Genomic DNA, 21,285 nt, shown 5'->3' on the forward strand with positions numbered 1-21,285 from the left:
TCCTATTTGACTTCTATTTCTCGGTGCAGTAGAGATGTGCTGATTTGCATGAAATACTGGGATGTCGGTTCCTGTTGCAAATTGCTGAATTTTTCAATTGAACATGCACTGTGGTTTAAAAAAAAAAAAGAAGGGGGGGGAGCAAGATGTTGCGTCACCCGCAATGTGCTTTGTTAATTTATTTTAACAATTATAGTTTAAATTATTTGTGGTGATACATCATGATATGCCAGCCAGGGCTCTACACTGTAGTTCGTTTGGTAAGTGAAGCTTTGCCACTGTATGTCTGCTGTTTTTGAGGAGTGGAGGGAAACCATTGTTTTGTGTGAACCTTTGCGAGGCTCTCTTGTACATTGCTTAGTCACAGTTCTTGCATGCCACTCATTCACAGGATGCTGAGCATAATGCCCTCTGGAGCAGTGGCAGGATGTTAACCCTTAAAATAAAAATAATGATCTATTTATTTCCATATGTATTTCAAGCCATTTGTGAGAGAGCTGGTGGAATGGGTTAAGTCAAAACTCTCTTCAGTATTTTGATATTCTTTTTCTTCCTTTTATGTAACACAATGTGAAGAGAAATTAAGTGGTACCAAGGACTCCATCCTGAAAGGTACCAAGCACTGGGACTCTGATCCAGCAAAGCCCTTAAAAACATGCTTAGCTTCAAGCCAATGGGACTAGCCCTGTGCTTGGAGCATTCCCACTGGCTTCAGATTAACCACGTGCTTAAGTGCTTTGCTGGATCACAGACACAGTGCTCCAGGATCAAGCTCCATGTGGAAAGCCAGGTCAGGTGTGTTGGGAAGTATTGCTTGCCTTTAAAAGGCATCATGAGATTTAAGCCAATGTCATGATTTTTGGGTCACCTGACTTGTGGTTTTTGAATGCATGGGATTGGCAATTTACATGTGAAAAATCCTATTTGAATAAGTGGAGGTGTCACTACTAACAAGGGAAGGAAACCTTGGTTTTTAAAAATACTTTTTTTAACCAGCATTGCCTCTTTCAGGCTGAGACTTGCAAAGTTGTCTAGTGGATTTTGATGCCCACATAGTAGGAGCTGGGTGTGGCCATACAAACCTCAGCCTAGGCTTCTAAACCAGTATACAACCAAGGAAACAACCCCTAACCCAAAATAACTAATTCATGAGATTCCTACCATAGGGCCAAATTCTACAGCGCTCCCAGTGACTTAAGAGCATGGGTCCTTACACTGAATTATTAATGAGTTGTTTGTTATCTATTGCTATTGTAGGGAGAGATCCTGGAATGTTTGAAACGTGAGATAATCCAGAGACATGCTGTACAGAAGTAGTCACCACGTATCTGCATTCCTTCTAACTAGGACTCCACCACTCTTTTCCACACCAAGTAGGGAAAGAGCTGTGGTCTTGGAAGAAATGTGCTGACACTAAAAGGGATGAAGAAGTCTTTAAAAGTCTGCCTAGAGGTATAGGGGTGCTGGCAAGGAACTAGTACATGTAACATGTAGCACATTTAAGATCAGAAACTCCTGGCTTATACCCTTGGGAATTCATTACCTGCCATCATGTCTTAAATTTGTACAGCAGAAGCTTTTGCTGCTATTTCTGTCACATTTCAGAAAAGGCATTATTTAAGGTCTGCTAGAGAGGCAGCACTGTCTACTGGTTAGCACAGGATGCTGGAAGGAAGGAAACTGGGGTTCTATTTCTGGTTTTTCTGAACTTCTTCCTCCGTCTATAAAACGGATATGATTCTTGAGTGCCACTGATTTAGGGTGCTAATGTATATGTAACACTGACAAACCCCGGTCGTCAGCAGGCGGGATCAAACCTGGGATCTCTGGAGCTTAGTGCATGCACCTCTACTGCATAAGCTAAAAGCCACGTGGCCCTTAGCTAAGGCTGTAGAGCAGACTCATTAATCTCTAAGTGGTCTTGGTGCCACTAGAGAGGACAGGAGGTGTGTGGAGGTTACACTCTGGAGGTGTGTGGGTTACATGTATACCTGCACAGCGGTAGTAGTATATGTGTAAACACCACCACCGCTGTGTATATAAATATATATATAAAGGACATAGACTCCAATTCTGAAAAAGTCTCCATTCATGAAAGCACTTAAGCACCTGCTTAACTTTAAAAGTCAGTGAGACTGAAACCCATGCTTAACTTTAAGCACCTTGGAGACCAGCAGTAGTAGGAAAGCTTCAAGCACATGCTAAACTTGAAGCATATCCTTGAGAGCTTTCCTGATTTAGGACTATACCTACTGCTTGCTGCCTGTTTGTAACACTCAGAGCCTCGCCTGGTGTAAATCAGCTTTGCAAACTGCAGTCTGTGGAACATGCTGATTCCTACCAGCCACACATCTCACTCCCGCCACCTGACCTATTTGTGAATTCAGCTGATAACATTGATTAATTTCACAATGAACAAACACTAAATGCGTATTATATTAATTAAATTCTATAAATGCTAATAAGTTTGGGGAACACGTGAAACATCATTTTTCTAGTCAGATTGCAATTAGTTTGCCCCTCCTTCTTCATTCACTTTTGGCAAACTTGTTTCCTTTAATTACCGTTCTATTTTTATACCCAGAATCTCTTCCATTGAAAAGTGCTTCTTCTTAATTATGAGGAGTGCTTCTTCTAAATATATCCCAGCTGATGCCAAGATCGGTGATTCCATTGAACTCACAGTCTCCTTGCAGTTCTGGTACCAGTTTTCCTAAAGAGGGACTTGACAGTTTTAACAGCATGGAGCCTTCAGCACTGGCTCACGTTTTGTGTGAAACCCATACAATTTCAGAAGCTTGGACTCGATGAAACCTTTTTAATGACCGTGAGTCTTTCCACTGACATCAGAGGGTTTTTGACCAGGCCCTCAGTGAAATGTGTAGACACGAGCGTATAGTGCTTTCCCCTGTAAATTAAAGAATGTCAGGCTATGTCTATACTTCAAACACTACAGCTGCTGTGCTGCATCTGCACCGCTGCTTCAGTGTTGCCATTCACTACAGCAAGGGAGTGACTCTCCTGTCACCATAGTCAATCCACTTCCTGGAGAGATGGTAGTGACTGTCTACACTGTGGGTTAGGTCAGATTAACTAAATTGGTCAAGAGTGTGGATATTTCACATCCCTGAGAAATGTGGCTGGGTTGACCTAACTCTTTAGTGTCGACCTGGCTTCACAGAAGGCAGTCACACAGTAAATGAAAACTGCAAATTTAGGTCAATTGTATGGAGTCCTTGGAATTTACAATTTAATACTGTACACAGCAATGATGAATCTGCAGCCATGGTTAGATCTGTTTGTTCCTCCCAGAGGAATTTGATTCATGATAGCTGGTTGTATCTAGGAATTGTATGCTCTTCTACGTGTCCTTGAACACAGATATTGGATCCAGGCTGGAGAGAGCTGAATTAGTTTAATGTACCCATTCTCTCCTAATGATGATAGCTAAATATTTGCAAAAAGAACAGGCGTACTTATGGCACCTTGGAGACCAACAAATTTATTTGAGCATAAGCTTTCGTGGGCTACAGCATCGGATGCATGCAGTGGAAGATACAATAGGACTGGGTTTTATGAAGTGGGTTTTAGCCCACAAAAGCTTATGCTAAAATAAATTTGTTAGTTTCTAAAGTGCCACAAGTACTCCTGTTCTTTTTGCTGATACAGACTAACACGGCTGCTACTCTGAAAGCTAAATATTTGTATCTTTCACCTAATGAAGACTTCATAGGGCTCAGAATAAGCCCCAGTAGGAAAATACATTGGGCCATATTCTCCACCAGTGGAGCTGTGCCATTAACATCAGCTCAGGATCTGGCCCATTGTGTCTCATGTGGAGAAGCAGAAACATAAAGCAGATGTTGCATGAGCATGTAGAGCCAGGCAGACTGTCTGTGGTTTGTATTTGGCTGCTGTTGCTGTCCCTTTTTAGAGTGAATGCCCCATGTTGCATTGTTTATGTTGTCCTGAGATCTGCTTGGAGTCACGCTGTATGACTTCTGCCCCCTGGGGTCCTCGCGAAGGCATAGTGGGTATCCCATGTAGCTATTTCAGTGAATAAAACAATTTAAATAAGTGCTGTCATCTGTTCTGACAGACCCATGACTGAGGACCCAGCTATTGGCTAAGCTTAGCATAGAAGAGACTGTTCTCATACTAAGTTTGCCTGTTGAATTTTCTTCACCTAGACTGCCAAGTATTGAAATCGAACATAGCCATTAACTCAGGCTGGCATTAAGCATGGCAAACAGACCAAGTGTCTCTGTATAGCCTCTGACTCCAACTTGTACGGATGCCCCTGAAGGGGTTGGAATCTGGTACTTTTTGATCTAAAAGCGTGAGCTGCTCCTGGTTGAGCTAAAGGACCAGTTTTACTAGCTTGGGGGGAATCGACAGACTTATAAATGTCTGTCTGTGGGCCACCCATTTGAGAAGGATGAAGAGTCAGAGTGGGTTAGCCTGACTTGCCCTTAGTTTACATTTCTTTGGTGTTACATTTTTGGGGAAATAAAATACATTGTATTTGCAAAAAGACATTAAGTTGTTTCTGCAGGAATTCCTCAATGCTGGGTCCCTGGAGATAATACATCCTTGAAAATACAGGCTTATATTGTCAAAATGTGTCCTCCTTCCGCTGTGCACCACCATCTCTGGATTGATGTTGAAATCTCTTTGTTGATTATTTATGTTATGGTAGCTCGTAGGGGCCCCATTGTGCCAGGCGCTGTACAGACATAGAGTCCAAAATAGTCCCTGACACAAAGCACTTAGAGTAGGAAAAATTAACTATGTCTGTTTCTCTGGTTCCTAATATTCAGTAGGATTTTGTCTTTATAATTCTGCCTTCTTTTTAAATGCAAATGGTGTATTCCTCTGGGATGATATTCACCCAGCAAAGTATGTACCCCAGATGTCTCCCAGTATATCAATAGCAGTACTGTAGTTCTGCTGCATGGAGGATGGGCAGCTGCAGAGTAGGTATAGGGAGAGAGAATAGCCCAGTGCAGAACTAAGGGCAGGCTGGGGGAAAGGGCTCTGGTGTGGGGTTCGGGTCTCTGAACACTTGGATCAATGGCTGCAGTGGTCATGGCCAGGATCAGCGGAAGCTTCCTAAAAGTGGATGGGGGGGCACCAGCACCTGAACTGTGGCCCTGCCCTGCCATGCCACCCTTCCCCCCAAGCCCCTGCCTCTTCTCCCTGCTCCCCTGCCCCTCCCCTGAGGCTCTGCCTTCACACTGCCTCGTCCCCTGAGGCTCTGCCTTCACACTGCCTCGTCCCCTGAGGCTCTGCTTCCACACCACCTCTCTCCCCCCTCCCTGCCCCCAAGACCCTACATGCTCCTCTCTGCCCCCTCATCCCCCATTGCTCGGCCTTACCACGGGTAAAAATTGGGAGGGCATAGCCCTCCCACTTTTAAAAGTGTTTTTGAGATCATGGCCCCATTGCTCCCCATGTTCTGGCACTATCTCTGCCTACAGCCTGGCTCAGTAGCTAGAGCAAGCCTGTTTGCAGGTTGCTGGGGAAATCTGTATCTCCTCCTCCATCCCAACAGTGTTCTTGCAGCTGCCTACACAAAGACCTTTACTCAGGCTTACATGTGTGCAGCTTACATCCCCAGAGCACAGAAGAGGTAATTGATATGTTGCTGAAGCTGGGCCAGAATAGGCCAGAATCCTTCCACTCGCAAAAGGCCTGTTGTTAGAACTGTAATGAGAAAAAATGCTCCAAGACAATGGAGTTGAAGAATACATCAGAATGTTCATTTAGCCAGAAACAACGACTCAGTAAAGGAAAAGAGAAATCCATCACTGAAGACACCTTTCACTGGCAAGTCAATGCACATTGTATATTGGGAACATGGAACAAGTTAGCATTTTCTGTGTTCTATGAACTTCAAATGGGGCTAGAGAAGCTGTGAATGACTGAGACAAAAGTGAATGTGTGTTTGACAACACAGTAGGGAAACTAACATCTTTCCTTGTTTCTGAAGATGTTACTACGTAGAAGAAAGACCTCCCACCCTATTTCTCCATGATCAGTCATGTTGGTATCTAAGCACTACTATGTGCTGGAGTTTCCTGCTCAGGGATTTTCTCTCTAATGAGATTAGATATAGGCAAAAATTTTCATCTAAAACTTTTTTTGGCAAAAAAGTGCAGCTTCCATAATGTCTAAATGTTTCACAAATTCATGTTGTGGGAAAGAAACCACAAACACATATTCTGAAAAAACATTTAAAACATTTCATTTGGATATTTTCATGCAGTGTTTCAATTTTTCAGCTCAAAACAATTTTTCATTTTGAAATTTCCTTCAAATTTATTTTAAACAATTAAAAAAGTTAAAAACAAAATGCTCCAAATCGAAACAAAACATTTAATTTGACCCAAACCTTTTAATTTTTGAATTTGCTGAAAAAATTAGTTTTTGGATAGACCCGAAACTATTTTTTTTAATTGTTCCAAATTGCCAGTGACCTGAAAAAGCCGTTATTTGCACAGCTCTAGATGAGACACCTTGTAATGATGCTGCATATCTCACAGGCTATCAGAGGCCAGACAGCTTTCTAACTCATTAGTGCAGATGACCTTGCATATAATCCAGATCTTGTGACTTAAAGTTTAGGAATAGTCTAAAGTAGTGATACTCAGACTGTGGCTCACGAGCCAAAAGTGGCTCTTTACTATGTCTTCTGTGGCTCTTTGCAGTACATGAGATTAAACCACTGTGTGATTTAAATATTAGCCAGTCTAAGTTATTAACCAAGCAAGATGCTTTTCCTATGTTATTAACCAATTGTAGTTGATAAAATAATACTACTTGGTTAGTCATTTTATTGTGAGAATAATTATACGAAATATTAATATATAGTACTGTAGGAAATGAAACAATGAATGTACACTAGTGTGGCTCTTCTGGGTAATGTTGATTGCTAATATGGCTCCTGAACCACTGAGATCTGAGTATCACTGGTCGAAAGGCTCCTCCAATAGTATCCACATTAGGCGGAAATCCTGTTTATTTCTGTCATCTCTCCATTCTGCAAATTACCAACAAATGCTGCTTCTCTTTGATCTAAACTCAGTTGGGTTCTGCCTTTCCTTAGGCTGGGAAATTAGTGACTGCTGCTCTTGAAGGAAATGGAACTGTTGGCCTGGCTTCAGAGAGAATGAAGGGTGCTCAGTGCTACTCTAGGTCATGCTGCTGTTGTGCAAGGAGGCAAAGATAGGTGTATATGACAGCTGGTTTTCCAGACAATGCTCAGGAGAAGATTGTGGCCTATCTCTGGAACAGGGTCTTACAAGCCTTGTAGGGAGAGGAGGTTGGGGAGCCAGCACACAATCTGCTAGAAGGGAGCTGCAAGCTTCCATCAGTGTAAACAGCACAGACAGCATCATGGCAGGATTCTCTCTTTCATTTAAACAGAGAAAACCAGAACCTGGAAGTGCAGAAGACAAATTCCTCTGGCACAATGAGCTCTGGTAAGTCACTGCTCCTCACATGCCTGCCTTTAACTACAGAAATCCTCTTGTCCAGTTCTAATGCTGTGACTGGTTTGTGTTTTTATCTGTTCTCTCTGAATCAGCCATTCCTGTGCAGGATTCCACTGTCGAGAGGGCCACAAGAAGTTTTCATAATAAAAAACAAACCCTGGTTTCAGGTCGTCATTTCCCCTCCCGTCTGGACTGGGGGCAAAGCAGGACTGGGTGGCACTTTCTCCCCACCCCTGTGGGGGCTGGCCTGGGCCCCACTGTGCACCCTCCCAACAGTCTTCCACAACCCCACAGGGGGATGCGCCCCAGAGTTAGGGGACCATTGGTTTAGGGTCTCCATTGCTGCTAGCCTAGGACAGCCTTGAGAGTCACTTCAGAAGATACTTCTGGAACAGTACTGGGCACCTGGGCAGACCCTTGATCTCCCGTGGGTTTGTATGAGGAAAACTGATTAGCAAATAGTGACTGGGGTGGGTATTTAATTTTTTTATGGTGGTGTCTAGAGGCCCCTGTCTGGGCTGGAATGCGGTTGTGCTAGGTGCTGTACAAACACACAGACAGTTCCTGCCCCCAGAAGCTCAGTCTCAATGGACAAGGATGAGAGTGGAAGTGAATTTCTGTCCCTAGATCTGGGGACGTGGGTAAGCATGGTATCAACACATGTATATCCACAGTGTTTTACTATTCCATGTCCTGTTCCTTTCTCGCATGTCTCCTGTATTTCTGCTGTAGACAGTGGAAATGCTTTTTTTGAAATCCTGAATATTGTTAGGCCCTGCAGTGTGGTCAGCATGAGCTCACTTGTCTTCGGGTGCCCCGGCTTTCCCTTTGTCTTTCAGAACAAGAAGTTGACGTTGTGAAAACTGTGGTCAATGGGCTGATATCAAGCACCAATGGACAAGAGCAAGGTGAGTCAGGTACATTCAAAATAATCTCTGCAGCTCCCCCTGCACGTCAGTTGGAGTGGCACAGCTATTTCCCCGCCGTTGAATCATTGCAGAGTCTTACTGTGCTCAGCTGCAACCACAGCATGAGGGGACCGACCCAGTATTAAATTAACATTAATATTTTAAGGAAAACTATCTTTGTCAGCAAGGGCCTAATCCCAAACTCGCTGAAGAACATGAGCCTTTCCAAAAGGCTTTGGAACCTGGCCTTGCACCATTAGATTTTTTTATTATTATTATTATTAGTGTATTAGGGGTGGGAAGATTTTTTCCCCAGGCTTCTGCTTTGGTATTCATGCCCTTTCCTCTCCTTTGATGGCTTTTTCTGACAGGCAGTGTATTTATTATAGATGAATGAATGAGCTAGTTCAGAGGGAAATAGAACAAGAGCCCAAGCTATATTTTGCTTTTACAAAACCTTGTTATTTGGATTATTCCCCAAACCAAAGGCAGTTTGGAACAGGGTCGCATTGTGTCCAAACCTCCCCTTGAAGTCCAGTGAGGGGGTAGATAATAGTCTCTGATTTAAGCTCATCTCTAATACAAATTAGCTCAGAACTGTACCCCAAAATTGGAAGTCAACCTTTCTTGAGGTTTGAAAGAATTCAGCCAAGGTCTTCCACACATCATTCCTATCGGTACCTTTCCATTCTGGGGCAGCCTCTGCATTTTCAGGTTTTATCCAGAACCACAGCCAAAGTGCCACAAGACCACCACAAGAAGAAGCTGTTCTTCTGAGCTAACATTGCAGACCAAAAGCAGTTTTGGATAAAGCTCAGGGAGGCTTCCAACCTTTTGAAATCAATGAGTGTTCTGTATGCAGAGACCTTACAATGTCAGATCCTAGAGGTAAAATCCTGGCTACACTGAAGTCAATAGCAAAACTCCCATTGACTTCACCGGCACCATGATTTCCCCTCAGGTGTTTTATCCCAGCTGAACCTCTTGAGGTTCACCCATCACTAACTTTGCCTGTGCCCCATGAGGACAGAGTTCAGTATTGCTCATGTAAGGCCACATTAGGAAGAGTAGGGGAGGACGAACCAGATGCTTTGGAGAAGTGAGTAACCTTTAGAAATTTTCAACAAGTGCTAGAATGTTGCACAGTGCTGCATAACAGAGCAAAATCCCTCTAAGACAATGTTCAGTGTTTGATGGTAAAATCCAGTGTTTTTGATAAAATTAGTATGCAGAAAAAAGGAGTTTAAACAGAATCCCTCTGATTTACTGCTTGGCTGAATGGTTCTCTCAAGACTGGATACCTTGATGGTACCCTTTGGTTCTGGATACTTTTCAAGACTCCTGGTCACAGTTCTCTACTCCTTGCTATTGATGTTGTAAAATATACACCATCAAAAACAGGATTTGTGCAGAGTGGCCAATCAATGTTATTCTTAGAATCTTAATGTTTGTTTCCTCACTCTGGATAATTTTAACTCTGCAACTTTAAGATTTTTTATCTTTGCATGTAATATATGTAGCTTCTTGGCTAAAGGTTTATACTAAACTTTAGTTACATCATCTGAAAATGAATGTTTGAAATTCTCTTCCCTTACAGTATATTGGCAGCCAGGACTCAGTCATTTCACTAAGCAGTACTGTACACTGCACAACAGATACACATCCTGAATTAGGATGAACGAGGGGCTATTTTTAATGATTGCATCACTGCTCTCTGGACTGCTTTTGTATATGAAATTTCCTGCTATTGTCATTCCTGGTTTCCCAAGTACATTAGAAAGCTTTGTGGCATGTTTCCTTAATTGTGTTCTTCCCTTCTGGATGCACCAACTACACTTTTGTGTTTGCAGCCATTGACGTCCCTTTATGTGCACGCTCTATTTCTGCTGTTAAAATAATCCCCGTGAAGAAAGTGAAAAGTTCTCCTGACCTAATGCTACCTACAGGTATCTTTTTTTCCAAACGCATTAGTAGGCCATCCTCCACTCTGTCTGCCTCACCCCCTTGTTAAGATAGTTTTCAGCTTCATCCTTCTTTCACCGTTTTCCAGTGCTGTAGATTTCATCAACAGCTAATAGAGTTAAACCATGATGACACAATTCATTGTTTTCAATAATCCAGTTTCTCTGCAGGTATAATTAATCATATTTGAATTGGGATCTATGTAAACTCTTCTGCTAATGCTTGGTGTGAACATTACTGTTGTAACCTCATTTTAAACCAAATTCCTGAAGACTCTAAAATATTTCCTGTATATCTTAGGTCCATAGAGAAGTAAACAGACATCAGAGATTATATTCTGCAGGTTCAATCTCCATTCAGCATCTGTATTGCTCTGTGAAACCAGACTAACCAACTCTACTTGCCATTTATAGTCATTTTCACTTGCCAATTCTCACACACTAGCACAGTGCTCAGTGTTTGTTTTTCCAGTAGAGCTGGTTAAAAATGGGTGGGAAATTCTGAGATCTCAAAATCTGATTTTGTACCATATCGGGGTATAAAGTCAAGTACTGCATTTTTATTTTTGCAAAGTGAAATATTCCAAAAATATTTTGTTGCAGTTGTATTGATGTGATATTATGTGATCTATAATGTAAAAGTCAAAATGTTTAGACTTTTGTATTATAACTTATAGTACATAATATAAAAGTCAAAACAATAAAGCTGAAATGAAATGTTTTGGTTGCATCAAAACACCATTTTCTGATAGAAAATTGTTCCGTTGGAAAATTTTCTACTAGCTGCAGTTTCCAGCACTGCAAGGGAAGACTCTTTCAATTAGAAAAAAATAACAAATTTTTATAAAGTGAGACAGCCTCAACTTAGACCAGGGGTAGGCAACCTATGGCACATGTGCCGAAGGCGGCACGCAAGCTGATTTTCAGTGGCACTCGCACTGCCCAGGTCCTGGCCGCCTGTCCGGGGAGCTCTGAGTTTTAATTTAATTTTAAATGAAGCTTCTTAAACATTTTATAAACCTTATTAATTTACATACAACAATAGTTTAGTTATATATTATAGATTTATAGAAAGAGACCTTCTAAAAACGTTAATGTATTACTGGCACGTGAAACCTTAATAAATGAAGACTCGGCACAGCACTTCTGAAAGGCTGCTGACCCCTGACTTAGAATCTTTGCTCTTGAAGGCCTTTTTGTTCTGTGTTAGTACAGCGCGTAGCCCAGTGGACTCTTGGCCCACAACCGGGGCTCCTGGATGCTATAGTAATATAAATAATTAATAATAAGTAATAATCTGCAAAAATATGCATCTTTGGATCCTGATTTGGACGTTTCAAAGCCCAAAGTTCAGGGGTGCTCAGATTTGGGGTTTTTGACTGAGATGCATCTCTAGTTTTCATGACCCATTTGACAGTATAATTCATAAAACCACATTCACATTATGGTAGACCCAGTAAAAACTGTTACAGAATCAAAATACTGGGGACTAAGGGGGAGCTTTTTAGTAACCTAACTCCCAGATTAGGTGTCTAACCGCCACTTGTGCGTTTTGTAAATTGACCCCTACCCCTACATGATAATGTCCCTAAAGTAATAACAGGTAAGGTCAAGCTGGCACTACCATTCAGTCAGACATCAGAAAAGATGTTCAGTACTTGACTCAGTGTTGGGATGGGCATGCATTTTTCAATTTGCATATAATAACAAAAGATACTGGAATGGCTGTTGGAAAAGCACATGAACTCTGGTACCAGGCCAGTGAGCGACCAAGGCATTGACCTGGGTATGAAGAACTGTCAGACTCTAGTCCCTGCTACACACTGGAACCGTATTTGTAACTGGATTTGAGGACAATACAATGAGGTTATCTCGGTTGCCTGTATCCATAGTATAGACAGGGACTGTAAGTGGCATTACCAAAATCAGCAGTGCTGCCTGTTCATTCCAAAAGGCAAACAGCCCATGTTTTGCTCAGCACTGGCTCGGGGAAGGCTGGATCTAGAAGGAGCACCTGGGCACAAACTGCATTTTAAAACTAGGTGTGTAAATAACTGCACCTTGTCCTGTTGTGCTTGCAACCTGCCACCTTAATACACATTCTCTCTCTCTCTCTCTCTCTCTCTCTGCCCCAACATACTTCATACATTAACATTTGACATCCTTGTGGGACAGAGAAGAACTCAATGAAAGTGCTTGTAAAATAGTTTCCACCCAGCTTTTAAATTGGTTTCACAATCAGAATAATACCCTTGCTCTATAAAGTTGCGGTTGTATTGTTAATTATTTGTATTAGAATAATGCCTACAGGCTCCAACCAAGATCAGAATCCCATTGTGCAAGGCACTTCCTGCCCTGAATTGCTTACAGTCTGAACAGGCAAGACAGACAAAAAGTGGGGAGGGGAAACTGAGGCACGGAATGTTGAAATGACTTGCCCAAAGTCAGTGGTTCCTGTTATGGGTTAATCACTATTCCCAAGATACAAGATTTATACAGTGTGACTTCAGAGTACAGATTGGGGCATGCATCAACCTGTCACTCAAAAAAAAATAATCATTTAATAACATCAACTCCAGTCTGATATTTCAAGGCTTCAGCTTCACACCCTGCACTTTCACCTTCAGTGGATGATGTTTTTTTATTTATTTTTACCAGACTGATTAAGACAAATTTTACTTTTTTTTTTTTTTTTTTTTTAAATAAAAGCCTGATCATGAAATAAAATGTGGGTTGGAAACAATACAAATGGCTCTGGACACTTGGTGAAAATGTACTTGAAAATCCTTTGAGGTTTTTTGCCTATGCTTCCCCGGGCTTAATCCTAAATCAAGGACAGACCTCTGTGGCAAAGATGGGCCCACCTGGGATCCCTAGTCCCCTTTGTCCCGATTCACAAGATATCAACCATGTACCTAACTTTAAGCTTGTGAATAGACCCATTGAGTTTATTGGGACTGCTCTGGTGCAGAAATGGAGCCATGAACTACAGTCTTGAACTGCAGCAGTAAGAAAGTATGTCTCTGTCTCTAATCTCTCTTTGTCATCCTCCATTTACAGGCCTCAATCCACACCACTTGAGACAACCTTTCACACCAAGCCCATAAAGTATTGGGACTGTCAAGTAAAGTCCTGGTGATTCTAACACAAAGGGGTTCAGATAAGAACCAAACATCTGACACTTGTTGAACCTACTAGCATTGAAGTTGTGGTTATTTATCTGTATTTTAACCTTGGTGGCAGCCACAGCACTATCACAGTATGGAGGCCCATACAAAGATAGAGACAGATCCTTAGGTGGTGTAAATTAGCATTGTTCCATTGACGTCAATGGTGATATGCTGATTTGCGCCAGCTGAGCATCTGGCCCCTACAATAAGTGACAGTCCCTGCCACAAAGAAGCTTGAGTATGATGTTGATTTCCATGCGCACCAGTATGCTAGACACTCGCAATACAGATAGGGCATGAACCATGCTCCAAGGAGCTTAAAAACAAAGGCCCTGGTCTTACATTGTGACCTGAGCAGCACCTGAGCCTCACTGAACTGCGGGCACAGCAGTCCATCTGCACTTGTCACTGCAGGATCAGGGCCCAACTTCAGACATGGCACGACAAGCGAGGTAAATGCAAGGGAAGGAAGGAATCCAACAACATGCAGCAAAAGCTAGTGCGTGACGTGAGGGAGATTGGTTTGAATGTGAGGTCAGGCTAAAGACAAGGCTAGTGCTCTGGAGGTACCTTGGAAGACTTGAGACCTAGGAGAGATGTATGTGAGGAGAGACTAATGGCTTTGCAGACCTGCTCAGGCAAAGTGTTCCATTCCTAGGGGAAGGCATGAGAGAAAGCCTAGAGCTGCAGACCTGCAGGTCCTCAAGGCCAGCAGCCCCTATGGGAGCGCTGTGAACTTGATGCCTTGGAGAAAGGGGTGCCAGTGGAGGGACTCGGGCCCTGATTCAGCAAAGCATGTGCTTAACTTCAAGTACATGAGTAGTCCATGGACTTCAGTGGGACTACTCAAATGTGGATGGTTAAGCACATGCCTAAGATCTTTGCCTCCAAAGGGCTGATGTGATCTGATTGATGGGGAAGGCAGGTGACCTTAGTGGTTGTATTTTGAACTACTTCTTTCTGATGCTATAGGGTGATCTCGTGGGTATGGCACAGTAAGAGGGCAGGGTGTGTGGGAGGCATGCGCTGCACTGCCTGGGCTGTATCCCTTATTCTGGATAACTATAAAACTTCATTCTCCATCAAGCCAGCATGGAACTCACTGCTAAGGCCTTGTCTACACACACACAAGTTATGCTGCTGCGTACTGGTATATTTTAAGTGGTACAACATCCCTATTGTGGGTGAAATTATAGTGATATAAAATATATACCAGTACAAAATCTGAGTGTAGACCAGGCCTAATAAAGCAAACAAACCTGTGAAATTTATTCCAAACAGCCAGCAGGTCTTGCCACTTTCCTAGCTGAGTTACACTGACTCAGAACTTTATTCGTGTGTTCATCAATTATCTTACTTATTTTTTAAATATACAACTGCTGTTATTACTTAATGTTTTAAAGCCAAAGCTAATGTTCATCTGCATAAAAATTAGAACAATTCAATCAGGACAGCCATGTTAGAATTACTCCAGAGCCACCAGCATGCTGCCATAGAACTATGATGGCTTCCAGTAGCTCGGAATCACATGCACCAAAACATCTCCTTTGTGTGTGTTTTCTTTAGACAAGGATCCCACTAAAGTCTGCACTGGAAAAGGGACAGTGACCCTACGGGCATCTCCAGCCTCTGAGGAAAAGCCAAGTATCAGTCCCCCATGTTCTCAGGATGTCCAGCAGTCAGAAAGTAAGTCTAGTATGTAAAAGGTTAAGCATAAAATACAACAATTGTAATTGACCCCACATGGTGCTTGAGTCCAGGCTCTCAGTGCTAAAAGCATGATCCTCTCCCACTAGCGCTAAAGACCTGAGCAAAAGCAGACTCATAAATCTCTTACATGAGGCAAGCCGCTTAAGGAAGACAAAGCCCCAGAACCTCTGAGCGTGAGTTTCACAACCACTTATACACCACTGGGGAAAAGGCATATTTGTTGCTTCATGTTGCTGGCAGGAGTGCCAAAAAAATCATCCTTTCTTCCCAAGTAGGCCTTTGGGTCCCTCCTTTCATCCCGGGCCGCTGGGGGGAATGGGAAGTGTCCTTGTGTAGTTGCTGCAGCAATGGCATTTATTTTTTTGCAGTAGTCAAGGGCACTGGGATGGCATCCCAAGTTGACAGTATTGCCATAGACCTCTTCAGTCTTTAAATAGCAGATGTGTAATTACTTAATTACAGGAGACAAGCAAAGCATCACTAACCCTGCCTGTACCTTGGATTTTGCATATAGAATGAACTCCCAAAGGGGAGAAGCTATTAAAAGTTAAGGTTGTTCAGCTTCTCCCCTGAAAGTGAAGCAGATGTAATTACAGGGCCTGTTGTTAGGAAAGGGTGATTCTATTCTTTCCAGCCCTAATGCACTGCTTTCTACCTCCCGCTTCTCCTCCCCTCCTGCTCCACCCATGACCTCTCCTCTTTTCATTCTCTCCATTCTCTGCTTCCTCACCCCCACCTCCTTCACCTACCCTTCCTGCTGGCAGCCTCATAAATTTCCAGCAGCTTGAATGGCAATGAGCCCATTACTATGGAAATTAGCTCATTAATACTTCTTTTGCTGACTCCCTCAATCACTTTATGAAATGCATGTTGGAGCTGGAAGAGCTCTTTGCACAGAACGTGGGAGGCCAAAACAGCTAATGTGGGAAGAGGGGGAGGAACTCAGTGGGCGATGGGTAGATAGTCTCAGTGCCTCTAGCCACAGGGACTGGGCTGTAAAATGGCATCATGTTTTGTACCCCCACCCGTACTCGCAAAATAGACATCTCATTTATCAATGGGTCTCTGGAGCAGGTATTCTCATGCGGCAGTGTTAGAAAGGACAGCTATGGTTATCCAGCCCGACATCATGTCTTGACACTCAGACCCTGCATTTGCAGCTTTGTGTGGGGAGATTGGACTCCAAACTGCAGCACGAGAGCAGATAGCTCAGCTGAATGTCAATGACCAATTGTTTCTTCATTGCTCTGAATGAATCGCCTTGTGTTTACAAAGGTCAGAAACTGTGAGGGCATCGTGTTTAGGGCCAGTTTCTATGGCAATTTGGCATCCCTGTCAGAAAGCATTATGTGTGTGAAATGAAGTAGCCTGGATGTTGAATTCAGTGGGTACATGTTTGCTGTAAATGGAACAGTTTATTTTTTTCCCTTATTTTTCCATTCTTCCTTCCCTCCTCTCTGCAGCGCACACAGCTCTGGAGACAGGAAAACCAGAAACAGGTACACATGCTTGTTGATTTGTTTTGTTGTTGTTTCCCCGGATGTATTTCTTGTTGCCCAGCAAAAATCAACAGCTCCCCTCTCCTCATTCCCCATCTAGCTAGAGTGAATTCACTCAGACCTGAAGTTCTCCTTCCCCTTTTAGATGATTGGAGGTTATCCTCTAATGGAGATATCCAGCCATCTTCTCTGGCTGCCAAGGGCTATAGAAGTGTGCGTCCCAACCTCTCCTCAGAGGGCAAACCACAGGTAAGCATCTTTCCAGGGGATCTGAGGCTTTTCTTGAGGGGTCAAGCACAGGATTCAGAGTCAGGAGACCTGTGTTCAATTCGCAGGCTTGGGTAAGTCTATGTGCCTTCATTTTTCCTATCTGCAAAATGGAGAGAATGCATCTTTCCCAGGAGTGCTGTGAAGCTTAATTCATGAATATGTGTTAAAGCATGCTGAGCTCCTTGGTGGCCATAGCGGGGGAAAGTACCGTTCAACATTTGTTTGTGTGGGAAGGCTTAGCCAAGAGGTAGAGATCCATTATTGTATGTCTTTTATGTATGCACTCTGACCTTCCAACTGCAGCTGGCTGAATGGAGAATTAAACTTCTTAAACCCACAGAGTGGCCTTAAAAAATAACTGGAGAAGGCCTTGACACTTTAACGCTAGAAATTATATAACCTTTTGTCAGCCCATAGTGAAAAGGTTATTTTCCTCCCAAGTCTAATCTGAAGTGTTGGGATTGGTCTGCCAAGCAAAGAGAAATGCTAACCTATGGATGGGTTATCAGTGTGCATGGATGCAATTTCAGGTTGCATTCAATGGGATGGGAAAACCCGAGCAACCCTTCTTTATAAACTGCCTTCTTGAGGAATGCACTTGTTACTGCTCCGTTAAATGTGAAATGGAGCCCCAGTAAAATCTTATCCCTCGTACAGGGCAATTGCTTTAATCGTGGCGAGCTCTTGGCAAAGCCATGGATCAGACACTGTGCCTGAAATGTTAAGTGAAAGATGAAGAGAGCACCAGTCGGCCGAGGGCATAAGAAGTAATGAAGCACTAAAGGAGTGAGCTGCTTCCTGCATGAGACATGCAGCTGTTTCGCAGTCAGTTATTGGGCATATAAGTGAACAGAGATAGCTCAGTTTTAGTTTCCCAGAGTGCTGCTTATAGAAGAGTCCTGAAGGCACTTAAACTAATTTCAAATGAAATAGGGCCATATTCTGTTCTCAGCCACATGGGTGTAAATGTGGAGTACCATGGTCACTGTTAACAAGCAATCTGTAGCATCTGGAATGCAGCAGTGTTTTTCCACTCGCCCAGCTGTATCTGCGGTATCCCGGTGTGATAACCGGGGTGGCTGCTGACTGGCTCTCCATGGCAACTCCTGATTATTCAGTGAGCTGTACACCAAGGATAAAAAAGGGCCTATCCAAAACTCTGGGAGCCCCTGCCAGAAATTACAAAAACAATAAAATTAAACCACCCCCAAAAGGCCAAATTCCCCTCCCCCAGTCTGATTCCCCTCCCGACCATCTCCACAGCAGCCAGTGTAAATACATGCGCCTTACATCATGCCCAGATTGTCAGCAGACTAGCTATTTTGGGCCAGTGGGGAAGCCCATGCCACAGCCAAGGGCCACTCACAGGGTGTGCTGCACTTCCTTCCTCCTCATCCCAGCTTGAGTGTCTCTGTTTAGCATAACACTGGTAGGATGGCTACTGCAACTTTGAAATCTATGGGGTTACTCTGGATTTTATACCAATATAAACGAGAATAAGAGCTGCCCCAAAGCTGCCTAGGGTGATGAATTTTAAAAGAGAACATTGATCAAGGCAATAAAGTTCTGAGCTGTTGAAGCCTCCAAAGAAGAATAGAGGCAGTTCCTATCCTGTAGGTTGGCATTCTAGTCGTTTTCCACCTAACAAATGGGGATTTACACTTACTTGCAACTGTAAATAAATACAGTGAAACCTCCATGTAGCAAAGTCAGTTCTTTTGCTACAGAACAATTTGGCTCTAAGCAAAGATTTGCTCTAACTGGAATTGCAATCTCCATACTGCTCTAGTTGCAATCTGTCCACTGCGACGCACTGAAACAATGAAGGAGTTCCTTTTTGCTTCTCCAGGAACATGATTTTGCTATCAGAAGGCTTCACTCTAAAGACAAGTTTCTGGGAACCCAATTCCGCTATAGATTAAAATTGTTCTGTTTTTCTGAGGGTGCTTTGTGAATGAGGGATCTTTTTAGAAGGGACATGGGGTGTCATTGGCAGAGGCACTGAATCAGATTTCGGCAATCTGCTTAGTGTGCTGTAGAGAAGGGCCTGAGCTGTAGAATTCATATTTCCTTCTGGATCTGAATGTGCCCAAATCTGGGGAGTGCTTGAGCCAGGGGCCATGGAACACAGAGACTGGTTCTGATGGTCAGATCTGCATTTCAAAGTTCCTGGGGAATGTTAGGAGCTTGGGTACCCAGGCTGCTCCCTGCGGTACCCAGAGTAAGGTTAGCCCTGAAAGCAAAGTGAGATGTTCTTTATAGATTTGAACTTGAAAGCTGGAAAACCTTTCCATACCTCAACAAGCAGCATTGAGAGCGAGCAAGTTGAGTGCCAGGCTTGACGATATCGTGTTAGTTTGTTGTTAACTTGTGCTTAGCTTGTGGCTAAACAAAAAGTAAAAGAAGCAGTGAGAGGCAAAAAGGCGTCCTTTAAAAAGTAGATAAATGCAAAGTAATGCACATTGGAAAACATAATCCCAACTATACATATAAAATGATGGGGTCTAAATTCGCTATTGCCACTCAAGAAAGAGATTTTGGAGTCATTGTGGATAGTTCTCTGAAAACATCCACTCAATGTGCAGTGACAGCTAACAGAATGTTGGGACTCATTGAGAAAGGAATAGATAATAAAACAGAAAATGTCATCTTGCCTCTATATAAATCCATGGTATGCCCACATCTTGAATACTGCGTGCAGATGTGGTCACCCCATCTCAAAAAAGATATATTGGAATTGGCAAAGGTTCAGAAAAGGCAACAAAAATGATTAGGGGTATGGAATGGCTGCCGTATGAGGAGAGATTAATAAAACTGGGACTTTTCAGTTTGGAAAAGACACGATTAAGGGGGGATATGATTGAGGTCTATAAAATCATGACTGGTGTGGAGAAAGTAAATAAGGAAGTGTTATTTACTCCTTCTCATAACACAAGAACTAGGGGTCACCAAATGAAATTAATAGGCAGTAGGTTTAAAACGAACAAAAGGAAGTATTTTTTCATGCAACACAGTCAGCCTGTGGAACTCCTTGCCAGAGGGTGTTGTGAAGGCCAAGACTGTAACAGGGTTCAAAAAAGAACTAGATAAGTTCACGGAGGATAGGTCCATCAATGGCTCTTAGCCAGGATGGATAGGGATGGTGTCCCTAGCCCCAGTTTGCTAGAAGCTGGGAATGGGCAATAGGGGATGGATCACTTGATGCTTAACTGTTCTGTTCATTCCCTCTGGGGCACCTGACATTGGCCACTGCCGGAAGACAGGATACTGGGCTAGATGGACCTTTGGTCTGACCCAGTATGGCCTTCTTATGTTGTTCTCATTGAATTCAATCCTGTTAACCCAAGTCTAATGACCAACTTCATTCTTTCAATTTTTTTTCTTTTTCCCTTCATTTGGTGCTGATTCCTCCTCCTTCCCTTGAATCTGATTGGACAGGCCTTTTCCCCTCCCCGTCCTCCTCTTCCAAAAGAGGAAAGCTTTGCATGGCACCCTCGCACTGACATGAAAGTAACCAACCTGCTGCCAGTGCCCATAATGGACTGTGTGTACCTGAATGCACCCAAACCTTATACACAGCGTGTGTCACTGAGCTGCAGCAGTCAGAGTTACTCCTCATCACCTGCACCCTTTGCGACACTCCCCAGTGGGAAGCCATGCTTTTCCACAGGGTGTCCCCAATCAGCCAATTTGATTCCCAAGGACATGCTGCATGCTGGGCAATCACTTTCGGGAAGTAGCTCCTTGTTATCGGACACTTCATCCAAACATCAAAACCCTGCCAGGGCAGATCCTAGTAGTGAAGCTGGAATGAATTCCACGTATGGGACTAAAGCGGGTAAAAAGGTCAGCAGTCTATATGTGGCTTGTTTATCTAACAGCACTTGCTCAGCTGCATCTGAAAATTCCACCAGCATTGCACATGACCAAACAGAGAGCCCCCGTTTGGGAACTGAGGTCACTCAAACACCAGCCACCAACATTGTTTCCTCTGTAACAGATACTGGAAAATCTCTTCCTCCCCCTCCTCCTGTCCCTCCCAGGCCATACTTTAACATTGTCCTCAGTAGAGACGCAGTTAGCTATGGTACAAGCCATTCCTCCAGGACTCAGTCTCCACCTCCTCAGGCTGTGAGGGACAAAGTGCTAGAGTCCCAGAGTACGGCTGGCAGTGGGGACAGGATGAGAAAGGAACCTTACCTTACTCAGCAGCAGCAGCAGCATCTGTACAAGGTGAAGGGATGCAGCATGGTATATGTTTTCTTCATAAC

General features: G+C 43.3%; 1 protein-coding gene across 47 annotated transcripts in view; it reads left to right on the forward strand.

Annotated features, from left to right (window-relative positions):
* The window catches only part of SORBS1 (sorbin and SH3 domain containing 1), a 279,323-nt gene that overhangs the window by 173,254 nt on the left and 84,784 nt on the right, over positions 1–21,285 (forward strand). For 24 of the 47 annotated variants that reach the window (XM_039547972.1, XM_039547970.1, XM_039547977.1 and 21 more), the window contains 7 exons: positions 7,429–7,484; positions 8,336–8,404; positions 10,255–10,350; positions 15,102–15,221; positions 16,709–16,744; positions 16,890–16,993; positions 20,453–21,265. In XM_039547972.1, the coding sequence (XP_039403906.1) occupies positions 7,429–7,484; positions 8,336–8,404; positions 10,255–10,350; positions 15,102–15,221; positions 16,709–16,744; positions 16,890–16,993; positions 20,453–21,265 (1,294 nt within the window). Of the gene's footprint in view, positions 1–7,428; positions 7,485–8,335; positions 8,414–10,254; positions 10,351–15,101; positions 15,222–16,708; positions 16,745–16,889; positions 16,994–20,452; positions 21,266–21,285 lie in introns of all 47 variants that reach the window. The other 23 variants (XM_039547994.1, XM_039547997.1, XM_039548004.1 and 20 more) reach the window with 5 other exon arrangements.

The sequence above is a fragment of the Mauremys reevesii genome, linkage group 7, assembly GCF_016161935.1.
Source record: "Mauremys reevesii isolate NIE-2019 linkage group 7, ASM1616193v1, whole genome shotgun sequence".
Taxonomy (NCBI): Eukaryota; Metazoa; Chordata; order Testudines; family Geoemydidae; genus Mauremys; species Mauremys reevesii.